Here is a 16,649-nt window from a genome sequence, read left to right as displayed (position 1 = left end):
GTTTTTCCTCGTTCCTATTCTTCTTTATCCAATTGCCTCACACATGATCTTCCAGAAATTGTGCGTATCTCTTTGACGAAAAGCCACAAATCTTTGCCTTTGAATCTTCCAACTGGTAAGCATCAGGCAACAGCGACGAAGTTCTCAAACGGGTTTTTCTATTTTGGCTATGTCAGACCAAGTTAGCCCAAGGAGGAAAAGTTCCCGGCTTCTCTCTATCTCGCCCGGGAACTTTCCACGACGCTCGACTCTAGAATGCGAAGTACTGCCGGATCTCTGGCACACCTCGGCGTCTTGTACTGCCCGATGCTCCCTTGACCGACAAACACAACATGATCCACTATCCGGTCGAAAGTTCCCGGCTCGACCACCTTGATCTCCAGCGCTCCAACGCTGCCCTCTCGCCGGTTCCGCCGATACACCACGGACAGCGATTCCTCCATCACCGAGCAGCACTTGCGGAGCTCCGCCTCCATGGACTCCATAGCGGCATCCAACGAGAGCTCCCAATAGACAACGTAGTGGCCCGGCTGGGACGACAAGTTGACTCTACTAGTGTAGTCGAGGAGCCGGACGTCGCCGCGGTTCCTCTTGGCCATCACCGCGGCGGCGGTGGTGACGGCGGTGTGGAGCTCCACCTCGTCGGTCTTGTCCGTGTCGACGCTCAAGAGAACTCCCGCCCGGCCGACGAAGGAGAACTGCGGCATCGAGTTTTTGAAGCCCACCACCTTGAGCACGTCCCCGACGCGGTAGCGGTATAGTCCGGCCCGGGTGGTGATGACAAGCTCGTACTCTCGCCCGAGCTCTACCTCTGCGAGCTGCACGAGATCGTCCCGGCTTGGCGAAGAGCTCGAACTGGAGCTCACGGGGAGGAACTCGTAGTAGACGAAGCACGGGAATGGAGAGTAGCGGACGTCGTATGGTGAGCAGACTGGACTTAAGTTCACTCCCAGTGTGCTACACTCGGACGAGGCGTAGATGGACGAGGCGATCGGGAGGCCATCGCTGAAGAAGTCGATCGCTGGCACGTACTGCTGCATGGAGCCCGTGACGATGGCCTGGATGATCCGTGCTCTCGGCCAGAGGCGGCGGACAATCCCGCGCCAGTTGCTCTTGCTACACTCTCGCCGGACGAGCGCCGCCAGCTTTGGATCCGGCTTAAGTAAAGCGTTCACGGCGTGTTTGACGGATAAGTCCGAGACGATGTTGTCATTCACACGGCCGGTCTCGATGTCTACGCAGAGTTCTTGCCAGAGATCCTTGAGAGCCTTGAGGCTTCGGACAAGAGTGGAGGCGAAGGCCGCGCCGATGGAAACGACTTCCTGGGATTGCGTGAGGCCGCAGAGGAGGTGGCAGTAGCTCGCTTGCTGATAGTCGACGCAGAGGATCACTTGGTCCGGGCTCGTGTAGCCCGACTCCGGGTCGAGCTTGCGTTGGCGAAACGCTGGACTTGTGAAGTAGCCACTGAGGCCCGAGGTGGTGGTGACGCCGCCGGATGTGATCCCGGGCTTTCTCACGTAGAAGAACTGCAAGGATTTTCCCCGGCTCGCGTACGGTGCTTTCCTGCGACGGAGAATCGAAAAGGTAAGATTTTCTGTTCATTCTCTCGCAAAAATGGTTTTTTTTTTTGGAAACTTACTTGTTTAGTGCAGCTCGGGCCACCCGGTTGAGCGCCACGAACTCCTGATCGTAGCTGGGCGACTTTGGAAAGAGCTTTTGCTTCCCACCAGAAGTTCCAGAGCTGTGTTTATTTTTTTCGTCAGTCAACGAGACGAAAGAAGAGAAAAAAAAATGCGTTCTCTGTTTCGTTTTTTACCTGGTAAGCATTTCTAGCACTCGAGCAGCGCAAATGGTTTTCGACTCGTCCCCGTCTGCTAATCTCTGGAAGTCCGCTTCCATGTCGCTGTAGGTGGTGATCGGGAGGAGCCTCCGAAACTCCTCCTTGGTTGGAATGCCGTGGAGGCCATGCCTTTGGAAGTAGTCCGTGCCAGCATTGGCCTCGAGCAAGAGCTGCAGGACGTAGTCCTGGACGCTGGAGACGTGTCTTGTTACGTGCTCCATGAATCCGAGTGCTTGCTCGTCGCAGGCAATGGCACTCAGGATTGCAGTCGCGTCCATCGTTACGTCCTCCGACCGCGACAATGGGAAGTGCTTGAGAGACAATGCTGGTTTACGTCGAGGAACTGGAACTAGACTCCGATCGCCTAGAAAGATCGCCCAAGCACGGCGAGGAAGCCGAGAAAGGAAGACGTCGAGAACTCCTCCAAGAACGAGCTTGCTACAGCGAAGAAGAAGCGAAGGTGGTTCTAAAACGACCGAGAACGCAGCTCTGTTTGGAAGCAAGTGCTGGATCGACAGGGGCTATATATCAAGGAAGAAAGCCTGCTGGTTTGAGTTTGGCTTTGTGAAACACCCGAGAAAGATCACTGGCAAGAACAGAAGAACCAGAAGAACGAGGACCGAAGAAACGAGAGGAGGGAGACCGAGAGTGAGAGAGTGAGAGAGAAGAGAGAGAGCGAGAGAGGGATTTAAGATTGTCAACGTTTAAGACTCGTCAAAGCCATCTGAGGAAGAGAATCCATTTCGTAGTAGTACTGCTCTCCTTGATGGAGCAAAGGCGAGCCTTGTTCGTTCCGGAAAGAAGGAAGAAAATGGACGAAGACTTGGCCGCTGGCGCTGGTTTGTTTCACTCCAAAGTGTTCTCGGTCTCGTTCTCCGCACCATTTGGCGCGCGAAGAAGCCTGGATTCTTCCATTGTCAAAGCCAGGCTCTTCTAGTTTTTAAGTAAGATTCCCGGGGTTTTAGGGTTCTTGGCGTCTTCCCTCTCATGGCGCCAGTGGACTCGGATCTGCTGCGCGCGCTGGAGCAGCTCCAGGACGCCGCCGATGCGGTGTTTGGGAGGATCACGAGCCGCGTATGCCAGCGCCGGCCTTGTTTTGGTGTGATCGTCGTTTATTTGCGCAGGTCGGGATGGAGCGCGAGCGATTGCAAGATCTGTCGAGGAGGATCCAGACGGTGAAGGTATCAATCGCATTTGCATTGGAGTTTTTTTGGATTGGAGGAGTTCTTCAGGCGAATGTGGATTCTATCTCCGGGTCGAGGCAAGCGATAACGGTGCTATCGAGCGCGAAATATCCGCAGGTTTCTTCCGATGCTGTGGATTTCAAGCCGCTGTTTGGAGGACACGACGAGCCTCTGCCAGTCTTCAAAGTAGAGCTCAATATGGGGAATTTTCAGGTGATTGATTTGCGAGGAGGCCATGCCAGCCTGAAAAGTTTCTTGTTTTTGCATTGCCAGGAGGATGAAAACGAAGGAACGCTGGAGCTCTTTCGTTTTTTCATGGAAACTAGCCATGAACGATTAAATGTTACACCAATGCACAAGGTATTATTTTTCTTTTTTTTCTAGTCTCTTGTCGTGGTGATTGGCGGTAGTTTGGTTCTTGTGGACAGGATGATGCTGATTTTAATGATAGATCCATAGCAGACGTTCTTCCTGAGTACTATATTTTCGTATGTTTACTCTAATCCTGTTTTTTATTCTCTATGAACAGGCATACTAAACTACCAGAACAAGCTACATCCGAGGCTTCTGGAAAATCTACCGCGCTTTATCCGCCACCTCAGAGTCTCACTCAAAGAAACAATCCAGTAAGCTATGTGCACAGGCACGCACTATAGTCACTGAATTTATTTTGGTGACTAGGCTGCTCCAGGTCTAGAAGAGTATGGATTCAAGCCGACATTGCGTCAAGTTCCTCTGTTCACTTTGCCCTCCAAAATTCCGGACTTGCCTATGGTGGCGGATATTAGCTGGACAGGTATGCTTCATATTTCTATGTAGGGAGAATAAAAATACCAAAAATATATCAGGCTCGAGGACTGACGTTCAGGAGTTAACATCAATCGTGCCTTCGGCAAGCAATAAAAGCTCTCAAAAGCTAGATGCTCCCAAAGCTGAAGAATCGAGAAGTAAGGATTGAATGCTCAACGTTACATAACCAGTACCAGTTTGTTTCTTAGATCCTTCTCAAATTACCGTTCCTCCTGCACCGAAAATGGAGGAGGCTCCCATGCCGCAACTACGTCCACCCCAGCCGCCCCCTCGACTAATTTCTCAGAACACGAAGGACGATAGAGGTGCGGACGTTCTTTTTTGCGTGTAATAGACATTGCTGATTGTTGTTTTGGTTCAAGGAAAAAGCATAATCCCTCCGCCACCACCACCATTGCCTTCTCCACCTATGATAAGCAGCACCATGAACCCTGGGGCAGCAAGCAAGGACAAGGCGTCTGCATCCTCGTCAACTCCTCCACAAGCTATTCCTCCAATTGGTAATCTCCTTTGTCTGCTGCTTTTCATGTTGCTGAATCCTTTTACAGAACCGAATAGAGCAGCACTCCTTGCGTCCATTCGAAGTCCAAACATCAAACTAAGAAAGGTAGGCCATTATCCATTTTATCATCTCTATTTCCTTTAGCTTGCTCGTTTCTTACAGACCGACGTGTCCGAGAAGACATCAGAACCAACTCAAGAAGCCGAGCCTCCGCATTCTAAACAGGTGGTAAAAGTCGAGCGTGTTGCCTCCTCACCATTTCTTCTATTGCGCAGGCGGACCTGCTTGCTGAGATGGCGTCGACGCTAAAAATGCGAAGGCTTTCAATGAAAGGCGCCACTCACGGCGTAAGTTCTAGTTATAATCGTGAGGCTTTTCGTCCGTTGCGTAACTGGCTCTTTCCAGATGTCTAAAGGTTCCGACACTGGAGCAAGCTCGTCCGCGAGGTAATCAAAGTTATCGCGCTTTAGCTACAAACCAAAAACCATCTCACGAGTGTTGGTGGTTGCAGGTCTCCGTTGCCGGCAAGTTTTAATCGTCTCGTCTTTGGCCAAAGCTTGGATGATTTTTTCTCCTTTTTTGCAGATTGCAAACTTGAAAGCGTTCCTCCCACAAACTTCTGGCAGTGATGGAGATGAAGATGATTGGGAAGATTAAAGAGAGTAAGCATTATTTTGAGAACTAAATTCTTCTTCTTCTAGATAAACTGACTGTGACTCGCTCTGGTGTTTTTTCAGTGGATTTCACGTTTGAATTGTCCGAAGTGACAAGCGCCGTACACGTGGCATGCCAAGTGGCATGCGCAACGCATCCAATGATCTGGATATGTTTGAAATTTGGGGAATATTTCCCAAATGACGGGGGCCCAACCCGTCAGGGAGCGCGTCAGTGACGGGTTGCAAGTACGTATGGAAAGAAAAGAAACTTTGGCGAAGAAGAACATAATGGCTGCTTCGGAGGAGGAGGCTATGGCGGCCATGGTGGAAGGTGATGAGCTTGCCGGGGACGGAATCGTGTGGGAGGAGCTCCCGGCACCTCCGGGGTGGAAGAAAAAGGTTTGTAGCTCTTTGCTAGTTTTCTTGTCTTCGCGTTTGCGAGCAATTGGACTTCTTGCCTGTGGTTTTCTTGTGCCTGTTTGCAGATTTCTGAGAATTATGTGCTAGGACTTTCAAGTTTTTCTCGTTTTGCTGCGTTTCTTGGGGTTTCTTGAGACTAAAAGTTTGTGTGATGTGTTGCTGGTTCTAGTGGCTGATTTTTGGAATTTCAGGTGGCTCAGCGCCGAGGAGGCACTCCTCGCCGAGGAGACATCACGTTCGTTGCTCCGGATGGAGAGGAGATTAAGAGCAAACGGCAGCTGGAGCGTTATCTCAAAGCTAACTCGGGAGGGCCACCCGTAGCGGATTTTGACTGGGGTACAGGTCAGTCAAGCGAAGAAAAAACTCGTTTTTCCGTTCCGCGTGAGTTACCTCCAGAGCTGGAAGTTACTAAATGTTGTGAAAATTTTCTTTTTAGGCGAGACCCCGAGGAGATCCGAGAGGCTGAGCTCGAGGAAGCGGCCCTCGGACAGCTGGGCCGAGGCGGAGCCGACCACTCCACGGCGCGGGAGGAAGAAGAAGGCCGTGGCAGCGATAAAGTCTCCAGACGACGAAGAAGGCGGCGTCAAGGACTCGGACAAGGCGGACGAGAACGGCAAAGAAGAGCAAGACGGTGGAGCTAAAGCCGAGGCCAAAACAACTCAAGACGAAGCAGCAGGGGAAGAAACTCCAGCAGCGGCGGAAGATCCGGCAAAAGAAGATCAAAGTGGCGACCAAGCAAAGAAGGGAGCGGGGAAAGCTTCTTCCACTGCCCCGGTGATAAGCTGTGCGAAGACCGAGACAATGGCAAAGTCGCAAGAAGCACAGCCAGCGCAAATAGGTGTGAGCAGCTGAGGGAGAGATAGAGGAGAAGATCATCCAGTTCTCTCTCTCTCTCTTCGCAAGGCAAGACACATGGTAAGATAAAAAAGTCTCTTAGTTTTACACACACCTTACACTGATTTGCTCGTCCTTCTAACATTTGTTTAGTTGTTAGATCCTAGTAGCACTGTTTGCCGTAGTATTGTACTTCTAATTTGGATTCTTTGTATAGATCGCTTTCTCTCTCTTCTCCATTAAACGCGTCCCGGGATCGATTCCAGTGTTAAGCAGGTGGAAAGTTCTTGGTTCGATTCCCGCCCAAATGGCGTCCCGCCGGTGGGAATAGGGTTTAGGGGATTTGGCGATGGAGCGCTGCCTCAAGGTGAGCGCGATGCCGCGCGGTGCCTGGGATTGAGATTCTGATCGCTGCATTGTTGGCGCTTGCCTTGATCCAGGATTATTTTGGCTATTCATCGTTTCGTCCGTTTCAAAAGGAGGTGATACAGCAGATATTGCGTGGGAGGGATTGTCTTGTTGTGATGGCTACTGGCAGCGGCAAATCGATCTGGTAAGCGCCCGATGCTTCTTTCCTTGGATTTTTTCTTTTTCTTTTTTTTGCTTGTGGTACTAACTCTAGGAAAATTTCGTCTACATTGGTGCAGCTACCAAATTCCGCCCCTCGTGAGCAGTAAAACCGCCGTTGTTATCAGCCCCTTGATCAGTTTGATGCAAGATCAGGTTTTTCCATAGCTACATTTTTTTTTTCTTCATTCTTTTTCTCCTGATCGAGAGAACGTCTTGTATTCCAGGTAATGGGGCTGAAGCTACGTGGTATCAAAGCGGAATACCTGGGCAGTGCTCAGACTGATAAGACCGTAGAAGATAAAGCCGGAAGGGGAGAGTATGATATCCTTTACATGACTCCAGAGAAGGCCTGTGGAACGTGAGTTTTCTTTTTCTTTTTATCATCAATGTTCCATCTTGCATGCGAATCGATGTGTTTGCAGTACGTGGACCTCGCTGCTGAGTCGTGGTGTTTCTTTGTTGGCTGTTGACGAGGCGCATTGTATCTCAGAATGGGGACACGACTTCAGGTCCTGTTTTCTTGGGCGTGTCAATGAGCGTCATTTGTTTAATTGCAGGCCTGAGTACCAGCGGCTTAGTTCGATCAGATCGAAGCTTCCCGAGGTTCCATTCGTTGCACTGACTGCCACCGCCACACATAAGTAAGACGCGCTTGTGGCGTTTCTATGGACGGGGCTTGACGTCGTTTCCAGGGTGCGGGAGGACATATTAAAATCGCTCATGCTTACAAATGCCTACATAGCCGTTTCTTCGTTTGATCGGCCAAATATCTTGTATGGTGTGAAGCCGTTGACTAGGTCCAATGCCTTCCGCGAAGAGCTTGCCACTGAAGTTGTGAAGGACTTAGAACAGGGAGGCTCCACTATCGTGTATTGCAACACTATCAAGGATGTAGATGAGGTACAAGAGTCTCGGTTTATCACCTGTTTGAAAGTTGATGGCAGGTCACAAACGCCTTGGTGAAAGCAGGTGCCGCTGCACGAGCATACCACAGCAAGCTCGGACTCAAGGAAAGGAACGATGTTCACAGGTAGTTTTCTGAGAAAGTTTTTTGTTTTTTCGAGATTGCGGTGGCCAACTTTCTATTACAGGACTTTCCTGAAAGATGAACTTCAAGTTGTGGTTGCGACTGTTGCCTTTGGAATGGGCATTGATAAACCGGATATACGAAGAGTGATACATTATGGCTGTCCAAAATCTTTGGAGTCTTATTACCAGGAGAGTGGTAGGTGCGGTAGAGATGGTTTGCCATCAGCATGCTGGCTATATTTTACGCGTGCTGACTTTACGCGAGCGGAATTTTACACTTCGGAAGTTCGCACGGTATGTCTTCAAATGGTGATTCTTATATGACCTTCCTTTCGTAAATTTATCAGCAAGAACGGAAGAAAGCGGTGGCAGATGCCTTCGCAGCTTCGCAAGGATATTGCACAACGACAACCTGCCGGCGGAAATTTATTTTGCAATACTTTGGGGAGTTAACAAAGAACGACAACTGTGGTACGACATTTTGGTTTCGAACTGCTGAAAAACATTTTTGACTCTGCAGGAAACTGTGATAACTGTACCAAGACTGCTGCTCAACGGCGCGATATGGTGCAGGAGGCTTACGCAATTCTGGCAGCTGTCAAATTATGTGGAGGCTTTTGGGGGATGAATATGCCTATTGATGTTTTAAGAGGCTCTCTTGTAAGTATTATTTTTCTATGAAGATGTTTTGATGTTTTGAAGTTGTGTAGGCTAAGAAAGTCGTGGAGAGAGGTTACGAAAAGCTTCATGTTCATGGCCTTGGTCGCGAAAGGACTGCTACTTGGTGGAAAGCACTTGGGGATCAGCTTCTATCCTTGGGTTTGTCAAGCACGTGAGGGTGTTCATGTCTTTCTGATATTTCTTTGCAGGTTATTTAAGAGAGACGCGAGAAAAATTCAGGACTGTGAGGTAAATAGGACGCACTTAGCTCATGACAGATGTCTGTTTCAATCAGCGTGTCACCGAAGGGACAGCGGTTTTTGGAGGAGCTGCCGAATGGAGCATCACTTGTATTACCTGTCACGGAGGAAATGCTTCGAGAAGAGAAAAGTAGTGCACCTGATGCGGCTACTGCGAGTACGCCAGGGCCCACTTTGAATGGATTGCCGGAGGTAAGCGGAAGCAAATAGTTTCTCCGTGTGTGCTAAAGGTCTCTGCAGGTGGAAATGAAATTATTTAAGGCACTCATAGACTTGAGAGCGGACATAGCTGACAAGAGTTCAACTGCCCCGTAAGAAACACTGATCGAAGGCTGTACAGTTTAAGTTGCTTAACTTGTGTTGTTAGATACATGATATGCAACGAGCGGACCTTGCAGAGGATCACAAACACTAGGCCTTCGAATATCGTACGTTTACGAAATGTCGAAGGCATAAATCAGGTGATATTTTAGATTTTACTTATGGGTTCTTATCGGGGTACGTGCCAGTGGCTTGTTACGGAATATGGTGAAGCATTTCTCGAGTGCGTTAAGCGCATTTGTCAAGAAACCGGATTGGAACAAGACAAGGAAAGCATTGTGCAGAAGGCTGCTGCTTCTAGGACCTCGGATCGGTCTATGTTGACTCCAGCAAAGTCTGAAGCATGGAGCATGTGGCATGAAAAGAAAATGTCATTCTTTGAGATTGCGGTATGTTTTTGTTTTCCTTTCGAAATTTTTGTGATTGAATTTATTTCTGCTATGAACAGAATCTTCCGGAGCGTCCTAGGCCAATTAAAGAAGATACAGTTATTGAGTACATATTAGAGTGCCTTCGTGCTGGATGCGAAGCTGATTGGAGTCGCTTCTTCGACGCGACAGGCATGACTACTTGCATTAGAGAACAGATTCGAGCTGCAATTGGTAAAGTGGGATCGAGAGAGAAGATGAAACCTCTGAAAGAGAATCTACCAGAAACGGTAAGCACTGTGTCTTCCATTTCTTGTAACATTTCTTTTTGTTCTTTGAAAGCAGGTCTCTTATGCTCATATCAAAATCTATTTACTTGCGGAAGAACTAGGAGTGGATTTGGGCCTTAGTCCTAACGTGGATACTCAAGACCGCAATGTCGAGGTTATAGATCTCGATGAAGAACCGCGCAACGAATCCATAGACCGTCCTCCATGGCTCGACATTCGTACTAAAACTTCGACAAAGCCGAGACGTTTAGACGTGGAGGAACTGGCGAATGGCGAGTGCAAGAAGATGCGCACTGCCGAAAGCAGGCAAGCGACGGACGAAGGTATAATGGAGTGGCTCCTTTCACGTGATGGGGTATGTCAGTTGTAAAAAAAACGCTCGTGGTTTTTTAACTATTCTGTGTAGGCCACCCTGAAGGAAATCAGTTCCCGGTTTTCTGACACAGACGCAAGTGCCATATTGACACTTCTAAAGGGCCTGGAGGAAAGTTTTTCAATCTACGAAAAGGATGGTGTATATTGCAGAATGTAGTCTATGTACAAATCGCCTTGTAAGTGTTCTCCCTGTGTAACTAAGACAGGTGCATCTACAATTTTCTTGCAACTTTTGCGACCTTGCAGTCCATGACAGAAAATCTCCGCTCCGCTCCAAAAGGTCGGTAGTCAAATTCGACTGTTAACTGACAGTCTCTGGCATTGATCCTTGCGTGTTTGTATTATTGTACAGGATGACATCAAGATTACAACAACGTGGCAGTGCTCCCCGATATTATTTTCCGAAATGTCGGCGGCGAGGTCAACAAACGAGACGGGTCCAGAGTTAGAAACCCGTCCTTCCAGCGCCACAGATGTTTCGTCAACGAGGATGACTGTGAACAGCACAAGCCTGTCAGGATCCGACACGTGAGACGGCCTCGTTGAATAAAGTGGAGATCCTATGAGCTTTATAAGCAGGGGAGAGAGGCTGAATCTCTCCAGCTACTGCTCGAGCTAGCTCTTGCTCGAAACCATGGCCGGAGGATTTGCAGCAGGTCCTGGAGGAAGCCAGCATGAAGGGAAGTTCACCGCCTACGTTGCTGTTGCCTGCCTTTTGGCAGCTACGGGAGGACTTATGTTTGGATACGATGTCGGGATCTCAGGTAAGCCTCAATTTCGCTCCTCGAAGATTTCTCGTCCCGACTGTGACCAATGGATAAAATTTCTTTCTTGGTCTTGTACAGGTGGTGTCACCTCCATGAACGATTTCCTGGGAAAGTTTTTCCCCAGCATTCTACGGAAGAAGCTGGAGCTTGCTGGAAAAGAAGGAAACTACTGCAAGTATGATGACCAGGGCCTGCAAGCGTTTACGTCGTCACTCTACCTTGCGGGTCTGGTGGCCACCTTCGCAGCCTCGTACACGACGCAGAGATTCGGTCGGAAGCCAACCATGCTGATAGCGGGACTGTTCTTCATCGCCGGGGTGGTGTTCAACGCTGCTGCGGAGAACCTGGCCATGCTCATCATCGGCCGGATCCTTCTCGGCTGCGGCGTCGGCTTCGCCAACCAGGCCGTTCCACTCTACCTCTCCGAGATTGCTCCTACTCGTTACCGGGGCGGCCTCAACATCCTCTTCCAGCTCAACGTGACCATCGGCATCCTCATCGCCAACCTCATCAACTATGGCACTGACAAGCTCCACCCCTGGGGCTGGCGGCTTTCACTCGGCCTGGCTGGGATCCCCGCGGTGCTGCTCACAGTCGGAAGCCTGTGCCTGTGCGAGACACCGAACAGCCTGATCGAGCGAGGACACCTCGAACGAGGCAAGACCGTGCTCCGGAGAGTGAGAGGCACAGACAACATCCACGAGGAGTTTGACGAGCTCGTGGAAGTGAGCCGGCTCGCAAAGTCGGTGGAGCATCCATACAGGAACCTCTTCTTCTCCCGAGCTTACAGGCCACAGCTCGTCATCTCCCTGGCACTCCAAATATTCCAGCAGCTCACAGGGATCAACGCCATCATGTTCTACGCGCCGGTGCTGTTCCAGACGCTGGGATTCGAGAGCGACGCTTCCCTCTACTCGGCCGCCATCACCGGGGCCGTCAACGTTGTCTCCACGGTGGTGTCCATACTCACGGTTGATCGCTTCGGCCGGAGAGTCCTCCTGCTGGAAGCCGGCGTCCAGATGTTCCTCGCACAGGTGGTGATAGCGATCATCCTGGGAACCGGGCTCAAGGAGGACGGTTCGCAGCTCTCTCACGCCGCCGCGATCGTGGTGGTGTGCATGATATGCACCTTCGTCTCGGCGTTTGCGTGGTCGTGGGGGCCGCTCGGCTGGCTCATCCCCAGCGAGATCTTCCCGCTGGAGATCCGGTCGTCGGGGCAGAGCGTGGTGGTGTGCACAAACTTGCTCTTCACTTTCGTCATCGCCCAGGCCTTCCTCTCGATGCTGTGTCATTTCAAGTACGGGATCTTCCTCTTCTTCGCCGCCTGGGTGCTGGTGATGACCACCTTCACGCTCTTCCTCATCCCAGAGACCAAAGGCATCCCCATCGAGGAGATGGTGTTCGTGTGGAGGCGGCACTGGCTGTGGAGGAGGTTCGTCCCGCCGCTGCCGCAGGAGCTCGAGGCCATCGAGATGCGCAAGAGCCACGACGCCAAAGCATGAAGGTCCTTCATTCTTACGAAGTTTGTAGGCTCGAGGTGGAGCCACACGTAAGAAAGAAGATCCAGCTTGAGAGCTTCCGATGGTATATAGCACGACCATGGTTTTCCCAAATGCATGGTTCGTTTTCTCAAATGTACTCGTTCGCAGAAAGAAAACAAGATTTCGATTTTACCACCACCAAAGTCTCGGGTTTGCCGGAGATCTCTTTCGGAAAACGTCGGTAGCGTCCACCGAGGACGAGCGAGTTCTAGTCAGGATCACTCCTTCGAGGCCCCCGTAGAGTAACTTCTCTTCTTACAGTCGTCACGGCTTCGTCGGGATCGCTCCTCCTGGGATGCGAAGCGCATGGATTCGCCGGATTGCTGCTACACGGCTTGTAGAACCTGGGAAGCAACACCCTGCCGGGTGGCTGATCCGCAACGCAGACCACGTCCGCGTCGTTCCTCCGGGGCAGTAGCGGCGAGATGCCAGAGCAAGGAAGCCGGGTTCTAATGCCCGCCACCCCGCAGCTGGGATAGTCGTCGCCATCGCCACAGTATCTAAGAGCCCCTTGAGCGCCGTAGACACCGCCCCTCCTCTTGGAGCTCGTCGTCTGGAACACTGGCGGCCGCTCGTCACGCAGCAGTGGAGTGGTCTGGACGTTGTCGATCTTGTGATGGACCGCCTTGAACTTGGACATGACGAAGCGCTCCTTCTCCGGCGGGGGGTTGTACTTCTGGTAGCACGAGCCGGAGCGGACTTCCACCGTCTTGGTCGATCGGGGAGGGACGAACTGCGGCTTGATGAAACCGTGGTCGTGCTGGTGGTACTGGTTCATCTTTATCCAGTCCTCGGCATAGCTGTAAGTCATCAACTCGTCTGTTGTTTCGCCCCTGCATGGACGCGAGTGAGATCTCTACACCACCATTTTAAAGAGGAGAGGTCTACCTTGGTAATGGCAAGCCGTAGACGTGGTCGGGATTTTTCACCGACGGTAAAGGAGGAACGTTTGCCTACTAGTCGAAGATCAGGACGCGAAAGAAACGGGAGCAAAAGAACGAGCTTACAATACGTTTCTTCACTTTCAACTTGAGAGGGTGCTCTAACCTGTAGCCTCTTTGCTGGTCAGCTCGGACAACGTTCCTGCATCAAAGGAAAAAGCCAAACCGAAACAAAGAAAGTGAGCAGCTGCTCTGCGAGAGCGAGGAAAGTTTCCACCTTATGTGTTTAATCTTGTGGAGCTGCAAGCAAGACGCTCACATTTTAGGAGCCTTCTTGTTCATGGCTCGGATATCCTTTCCCTTGGTTGCATGAGGATTTGGGACGTGCTCGCGATGGATCATGGCTGCAAATTCTTTGCGAGAGATAAAGTAAGTCCACCGGGAAAAAAGAAAAAGAGCTGCGAAGAAAAAAAGCTTACATTCCTTGACAGTGTCTCCCCGCTCGTCGATGATCCCGTAGCTGAACGTCTCGGGAGGAATGTCCCGGGTTGGCCTTTTCACCTGAAGAAAGCAAATCCACGAATGTAGGAAGAAAGAGAGAGAATCCATGAAATCGCTACCGCCGCAAGCCTCGGCTTGATGAGCAGCTCATTTTTGTGCGACGAATGCCTCACCACGCCCATCCTGGGGCGATCCGACTCGTCGTAAGTCATGTTACCTGGATTCGACATCGTGGATCTGGCGGGAGCTCCAGCGCTGGCGGCGAGCGAGCGAGCGCGCGCGAATGGAGCTTCTCGCCCTAAAACTGTTTCTTCTTTCTCACTCACTCTTCCTGAGATTTTAGGAGGCGTGAAATGTTTAAACGAGCTGACAGTATATTCTTTCATGGAATATACCGTCTGCCGATCACAAACAATTGGCCGCCACCCACTGCCGAGAAGCCTGCTGTGATCGTTCGTCCAAGCTGTACTGCAAGGCAGCGTTCTCTCCATCGGCCACGATCGCGCGTAAGCTCCCGGCTTCCACTCCAGCGTGGCCGTATCTCTCCAAATGCAAACCATAACTTTGTGCTGCGTGAAAGTGTTGCCCAGCTCCCATCCCATAGTCGTTGCTCTGACAAGCTTCGTGATCTCTAAGACTTTGGTTGTATTCCATCCATAAAGCACAGGATTGTACTCAAGATCTCAAGATTAAGAAGAATGTTGATCAAGTTCAGGAATTAAGTTCTCAAGAGTGCGGATATTCAAGGTTGCAAAACGATGTAATAATGAGACTCTTCTTTTTGCAACTTTAACTATGGTAGCAAACTAAAAAGAAGCTACTTTTAGTCTCATTTTCTAGAGGCTCCAGAACAGCCAGATCCCCGCTTCTTCTCTACAAGAACTGAAGATTCCTTGGCCGCGTCCATTTCACACAAACGGCTCGCCACGTCCCAAGTCTTCAAGCCCGCCTGCTGAACACCAGCGATAACAACAAAACTACTCCACTTTTGCCAAATCCAAAGTCGGATGGAACATGATCGGGAACTCGTCGTGTGCAAGGTGCAAGAGAATCTGGCTTGATAAACAACAAAGAACAGGGAACTCTAAACCATCAGCACACCTCATACTCGCGAACTTCAGTTTCTTTCACTAGCAAATCTGGCGCAGACAGTATCTGCAGAAAACACCACCGGGTCAAAATCAGAATCAAAACGTTTTACCCAGCTTTTACCCGAACACCAGCAGGGCCAGCAACAGCGGTTACAAGACGCCCCGGTCCAGCAACAAATATTCGGTGCTCGGTGATGGCTACCAAAGTCGGATTGTAGCTTCATCCTATAAAAATATCACAAGTCCAAACCAAACCAAACGTTGTGTATTTGTTACCATGAGTTGGTCCAAGGTTCTCAACGCTTTCCCGATCTTCGACAGCCTTGTCCGAGGATTCCCAATCCGAGCGTTCCACTATATAATCTTGTATCAGCAGCATTGCGCCCTTGGTTGATGCGCGACGTCATTTGCTTCCGGATGCTGCAAAACGATTCAATGCTTACTATCGAAGAAGTGGAAGTAGGAGCTTCGACATCACAAGAGCTGGTAGAGCGATTTCGTGTCGAGAAACTCCAAGCGAGAGGTCATCCACATCGACTCGCGTGCAATCCATTGTGGAGAATCAATCCACTCACAATCATGGAGCTCGTGGATCATGGAGCTCGTGGGGGACATGAAGTCACAGACAGCGTCCTTGGATCCATTTCCATCGGCGATCTCGGCATCGACGTAGAAAAATCGCCACTGCCCAAGAGCGGCAAAATCAAGAGGAGGATGGTTCTTCGGGTGGGCTTTGGCGTGAAGGCGATGGCGATGGCGGCCGGGAGCTTCGGTTAGGATCCAAGTTTAACAGGCAGAATGCGGGTGTTTTACTGTGGATTATGGCGCAGGCGATGATCCGTGGGAAGCTCACTGCGGCGCTGTTGACGACTCGCCGCCTCTGGGCCGTGGCCAAGACCGGGAACGCGTTTGATCTCTCCAAATTGTGAGTGGATATTACTTTCTCGGATGCGAGTGATCGATGATGCGTCTTGTTGCAGCGACATGGATTTGGACCTTGATGGAGGTTTTAACAAGCTAGCCTCATCATTCAATTCTCTCTTAGAGGCCAACAGTTCTTGACCATACAGTAGTCGCTGCTCAAGACAAGCTGCGTTGATCTGGCCGAGGAACGACAAGAACGCTGACACTGGATCCAAGTGAGTTCTCTTCTTTTATTGGTTTAGAGGCCAAGCTATAAATTCTTGATTGACGGTACAGTCCATGGAGATTTCTCCAGTTGCTGCTCAAGACACGTTGATCTGTCCTGCCTGGATTCTAGGAATAACAAGAACGCTGACACTGGATCCAAAACTAAAGAAGTGAGTTCTCTTTTTATCTTGGTTTAGAGGCCACTGATGATATAGTTCATGGAGATTTCTCCAGTCGCTCGCGATGGGACGTCTGGACATCATCCTCGAGTTTCAACGGCTTGTCAAGGAGGGAGATGTTCCCACGTACATGTGTCTGAGTTAATATGGGTTTCAAAAATTGACAGAAGGGAGGATGTAAAAGAATGTTCTGCTAATGGTCGTGTGTCTCATTGAATAAGCACCAGTGGAGGCCAAGGAAGCTCCAGTATACATTGTAAAGATATGACATATCAAGACATAAAAACTGCGATATTTCAAAAGAGACTTTTCGATACCACTGTCATCAAAACCGCAGTCTTCGTCCTTGTCGCATGGGATTTCATCTTCGTCCATGCCTCCAAACCGCAGCAGATCTGGGTGGAGACATAGCCAGTCAAGGTTGGGAGCATGAACCAGT

General features: G+C 50.3%; 6 protein-coding genes across 10 annotated transcripts; 4 read left to right on the top strand and 2 right to left on the bottom strand.

Annotated features, from left to right (window-relative positions):
- Positions 1-215: 215 nt before the first annotated feature.
- Positions 216-2,118, bottom strand: LOC9632019 (indole-3-acetic acid-amido synthetase GH3.6). Its single transcript, XM_024673655.1, has 2 exons — positions 1,817-2,118; positions 216-1,563 (listed from the first exon to the last, which is right to left on the bottom strand). Exons 1-2 carry the CDS (start codon positions 2,116-2,118, stop codon positions 216-218), a joined length of 1,650 nt encoding a protein of 549 aa, XP_024529423.1.
- Positions 2,119-2,806: 688 nt separating this feature from the next.
- LOC9632018 (WASH complex subunit 1) lies at positions 2,807-5,188 on the top strand. 2 transcript variants are annotated; one of them, XM_024668642.1, is made up of 17 exons: positions 2,807-2,914; positions 2,965-3,021; positions 3,073-3,237; positions 3,298-3,384; positions 3,453-3,499; positions 3,554-3,650; positions 3,706-3,820; positions 3,873-3,971; positions 4,023-4,139; positions 4,197-4,334; positions 4,383-4,441; positions 4,499-4,561; positions 4,612-4,683; positions 4,742-4,782; positions 4,848-4,860; positions 4,922-4,998; positions 5,074-5,188. In XM_024668642.1, exons 1-16 carry the CDS (start codon positions 2,828-2,830, stop codon positions 4,991-4,993), a joined length of 1,329 nt encoding a protein of 442 aa, XP_024524410.1. In that variant the 5' UTR covers positions 2,807-2,827; the 3' UTR covers positions 4,994-4,998; positions 5,074-5,188. The 2 variants fall into 2 exon arrangements, with proteins under 2 accessions (XP_024524410.1, XP_024524409.1); XM_024668641.1 differs by having other exon boundaries at positions 4,848-4,998.
- On the top strand, positions 5,094-6,371 carry LOC9632017 (methyl-CpG-binding domain-containing protein 10). The gene is made up of 3 exons (XM_002960970.2): positions 5,094-5,391; positions 5,604-5,754; positions 5,849-6,371. Exons 1-3 carry the CDS (start codon positions 5,191-5,193, stop codon positions 6,262-6,264), a joined length of 768 nt encoding a protein of 255 aa, XP_002961016.1. The 5' UTR covers positions 5,094-5,190; the 3' UTR covers positions 6,265-6,371.
- A 151-nt stretch (positions 6,372-6,522) lies between these two features.
- LOC9656186 (ATP-dependent DNA helicase RecQ) lies at positions 6,523-10,337 on the top strand. The gene is made up of 20 exons (XM_024668631.1): positions 6,523-6,613; positions 6,687-6,799; positions 6,894-6,969; positions 7,041-7,174; positions 7,239-7,325; positions 7,374-7,457; positions 7,509-7,716; positions 7,761-7,846; positions 7,908-8,139; positions 8,193-8,316; positions 8,366-8,505; positions 8,556-8,664; positions 8,715-8,754; positions 8,801-8,957; positions 9,006-9,076; positions 9,133-9,226; positions 9,275-9,475; positions 9,535-9,744; positions 9,800-10,099; positions 10,151-10,337. Exons 1-20 carry the CDS (start codon positions 6,596-6,598, stop codon positions 10,274-10,276), a joined length of 2,610 nt encoding a protein of 869 aa, XP_024524399.1. The 5' UTR covers positions 6,523-6,595; the 3' UTR covers positions 10,277-10,337.
- LOC9656185 (sugar transport protein MST4) lies at positions 10,287-12,562 on the top strand. The gene is made up of 3 exons (XM_002960968.2): positions 10,287-10,399; positions 10,472-10,883; positions 10,965-12,562. Exons 2-3 carry the CDS (start codon positions 10,754-10,756, stop codon positions 12,386-12,388), a joined length of 1,554 nt encoding a protein of 517 aa, XP_002961014.1. The 5' UTR covers positions 10,287-10,399; positions 10,472-10,753; the 3' UTR covers positions 12,389-12,562.
- LOC9632016 lies at positions 12,490-14,135 on the bottom strand. 4 transcript variants are annotated; one of them, XR_002991642.1, is made up of 6 exons: positions 13,929-14,135; positions 13,788-13,869; positions 13,586-13,721; positions 13,435-13,510; positions 13,316-13,380; positions 13,109-13,260 (listed from the first exon to the last, which is right to left on the bottom strand). XR_002991642.1 is itself a non-coding variant. In XM_024668662.1 (5 exons), the coding sequence occupies exon 5, from the start codon at positions 13,236-13,238 to the stop codon at positions 12,636-12,638; it is 603 nt and encodes a 200-aa protein (XP_024524430.1). In that variant the 5' UTR covers positions 13,239-13,260; positions 13,316-13,383; positions 13,435-13,510; positions 13,586-13,721; positions 13,788-14,132; the 3' UTR covers positions 12,490-12,635. The 4 variants fall into 4 exon arrangements, 3 of the variants coding, with proteins under 3 accessions (XP_024524430.1, XP_024524419.1, XP_024524423.1); XM_024668662.1 differs by having other exon boundaries at positions 12,490-13,260; positions 13,316-13,383; positions 13,788-14,132; XM_024668651.1 differs by having other exon boundaries at positions 12,490-13,260; positions 13,788-14,132.
- Between the last annotated feature and the right edge of the window lie 2,514 nt (positions 14,136-16,649).

This window comes from Selaginella moellendorffii, unplaced genomic scaffold (assembly GCF_000143415.4).
Source record: "Selaginella moellendorffii unplaced genomic scaffold, v1.0 SELMOscaffold_0, whole genome shotgun sequence".
NCBI lineage: Eukaryota > Viridiplantae > Streptophyta > Lycopodiopsida > Selaginellales > Selaginellaceae > Selaginella > Selaginella moellendorffii.
The sequence above is the reverse complement of the archived record's forward strand: the minus strand, read 5'-3'. Positions and strand labels throughout refer to the sequence as shown.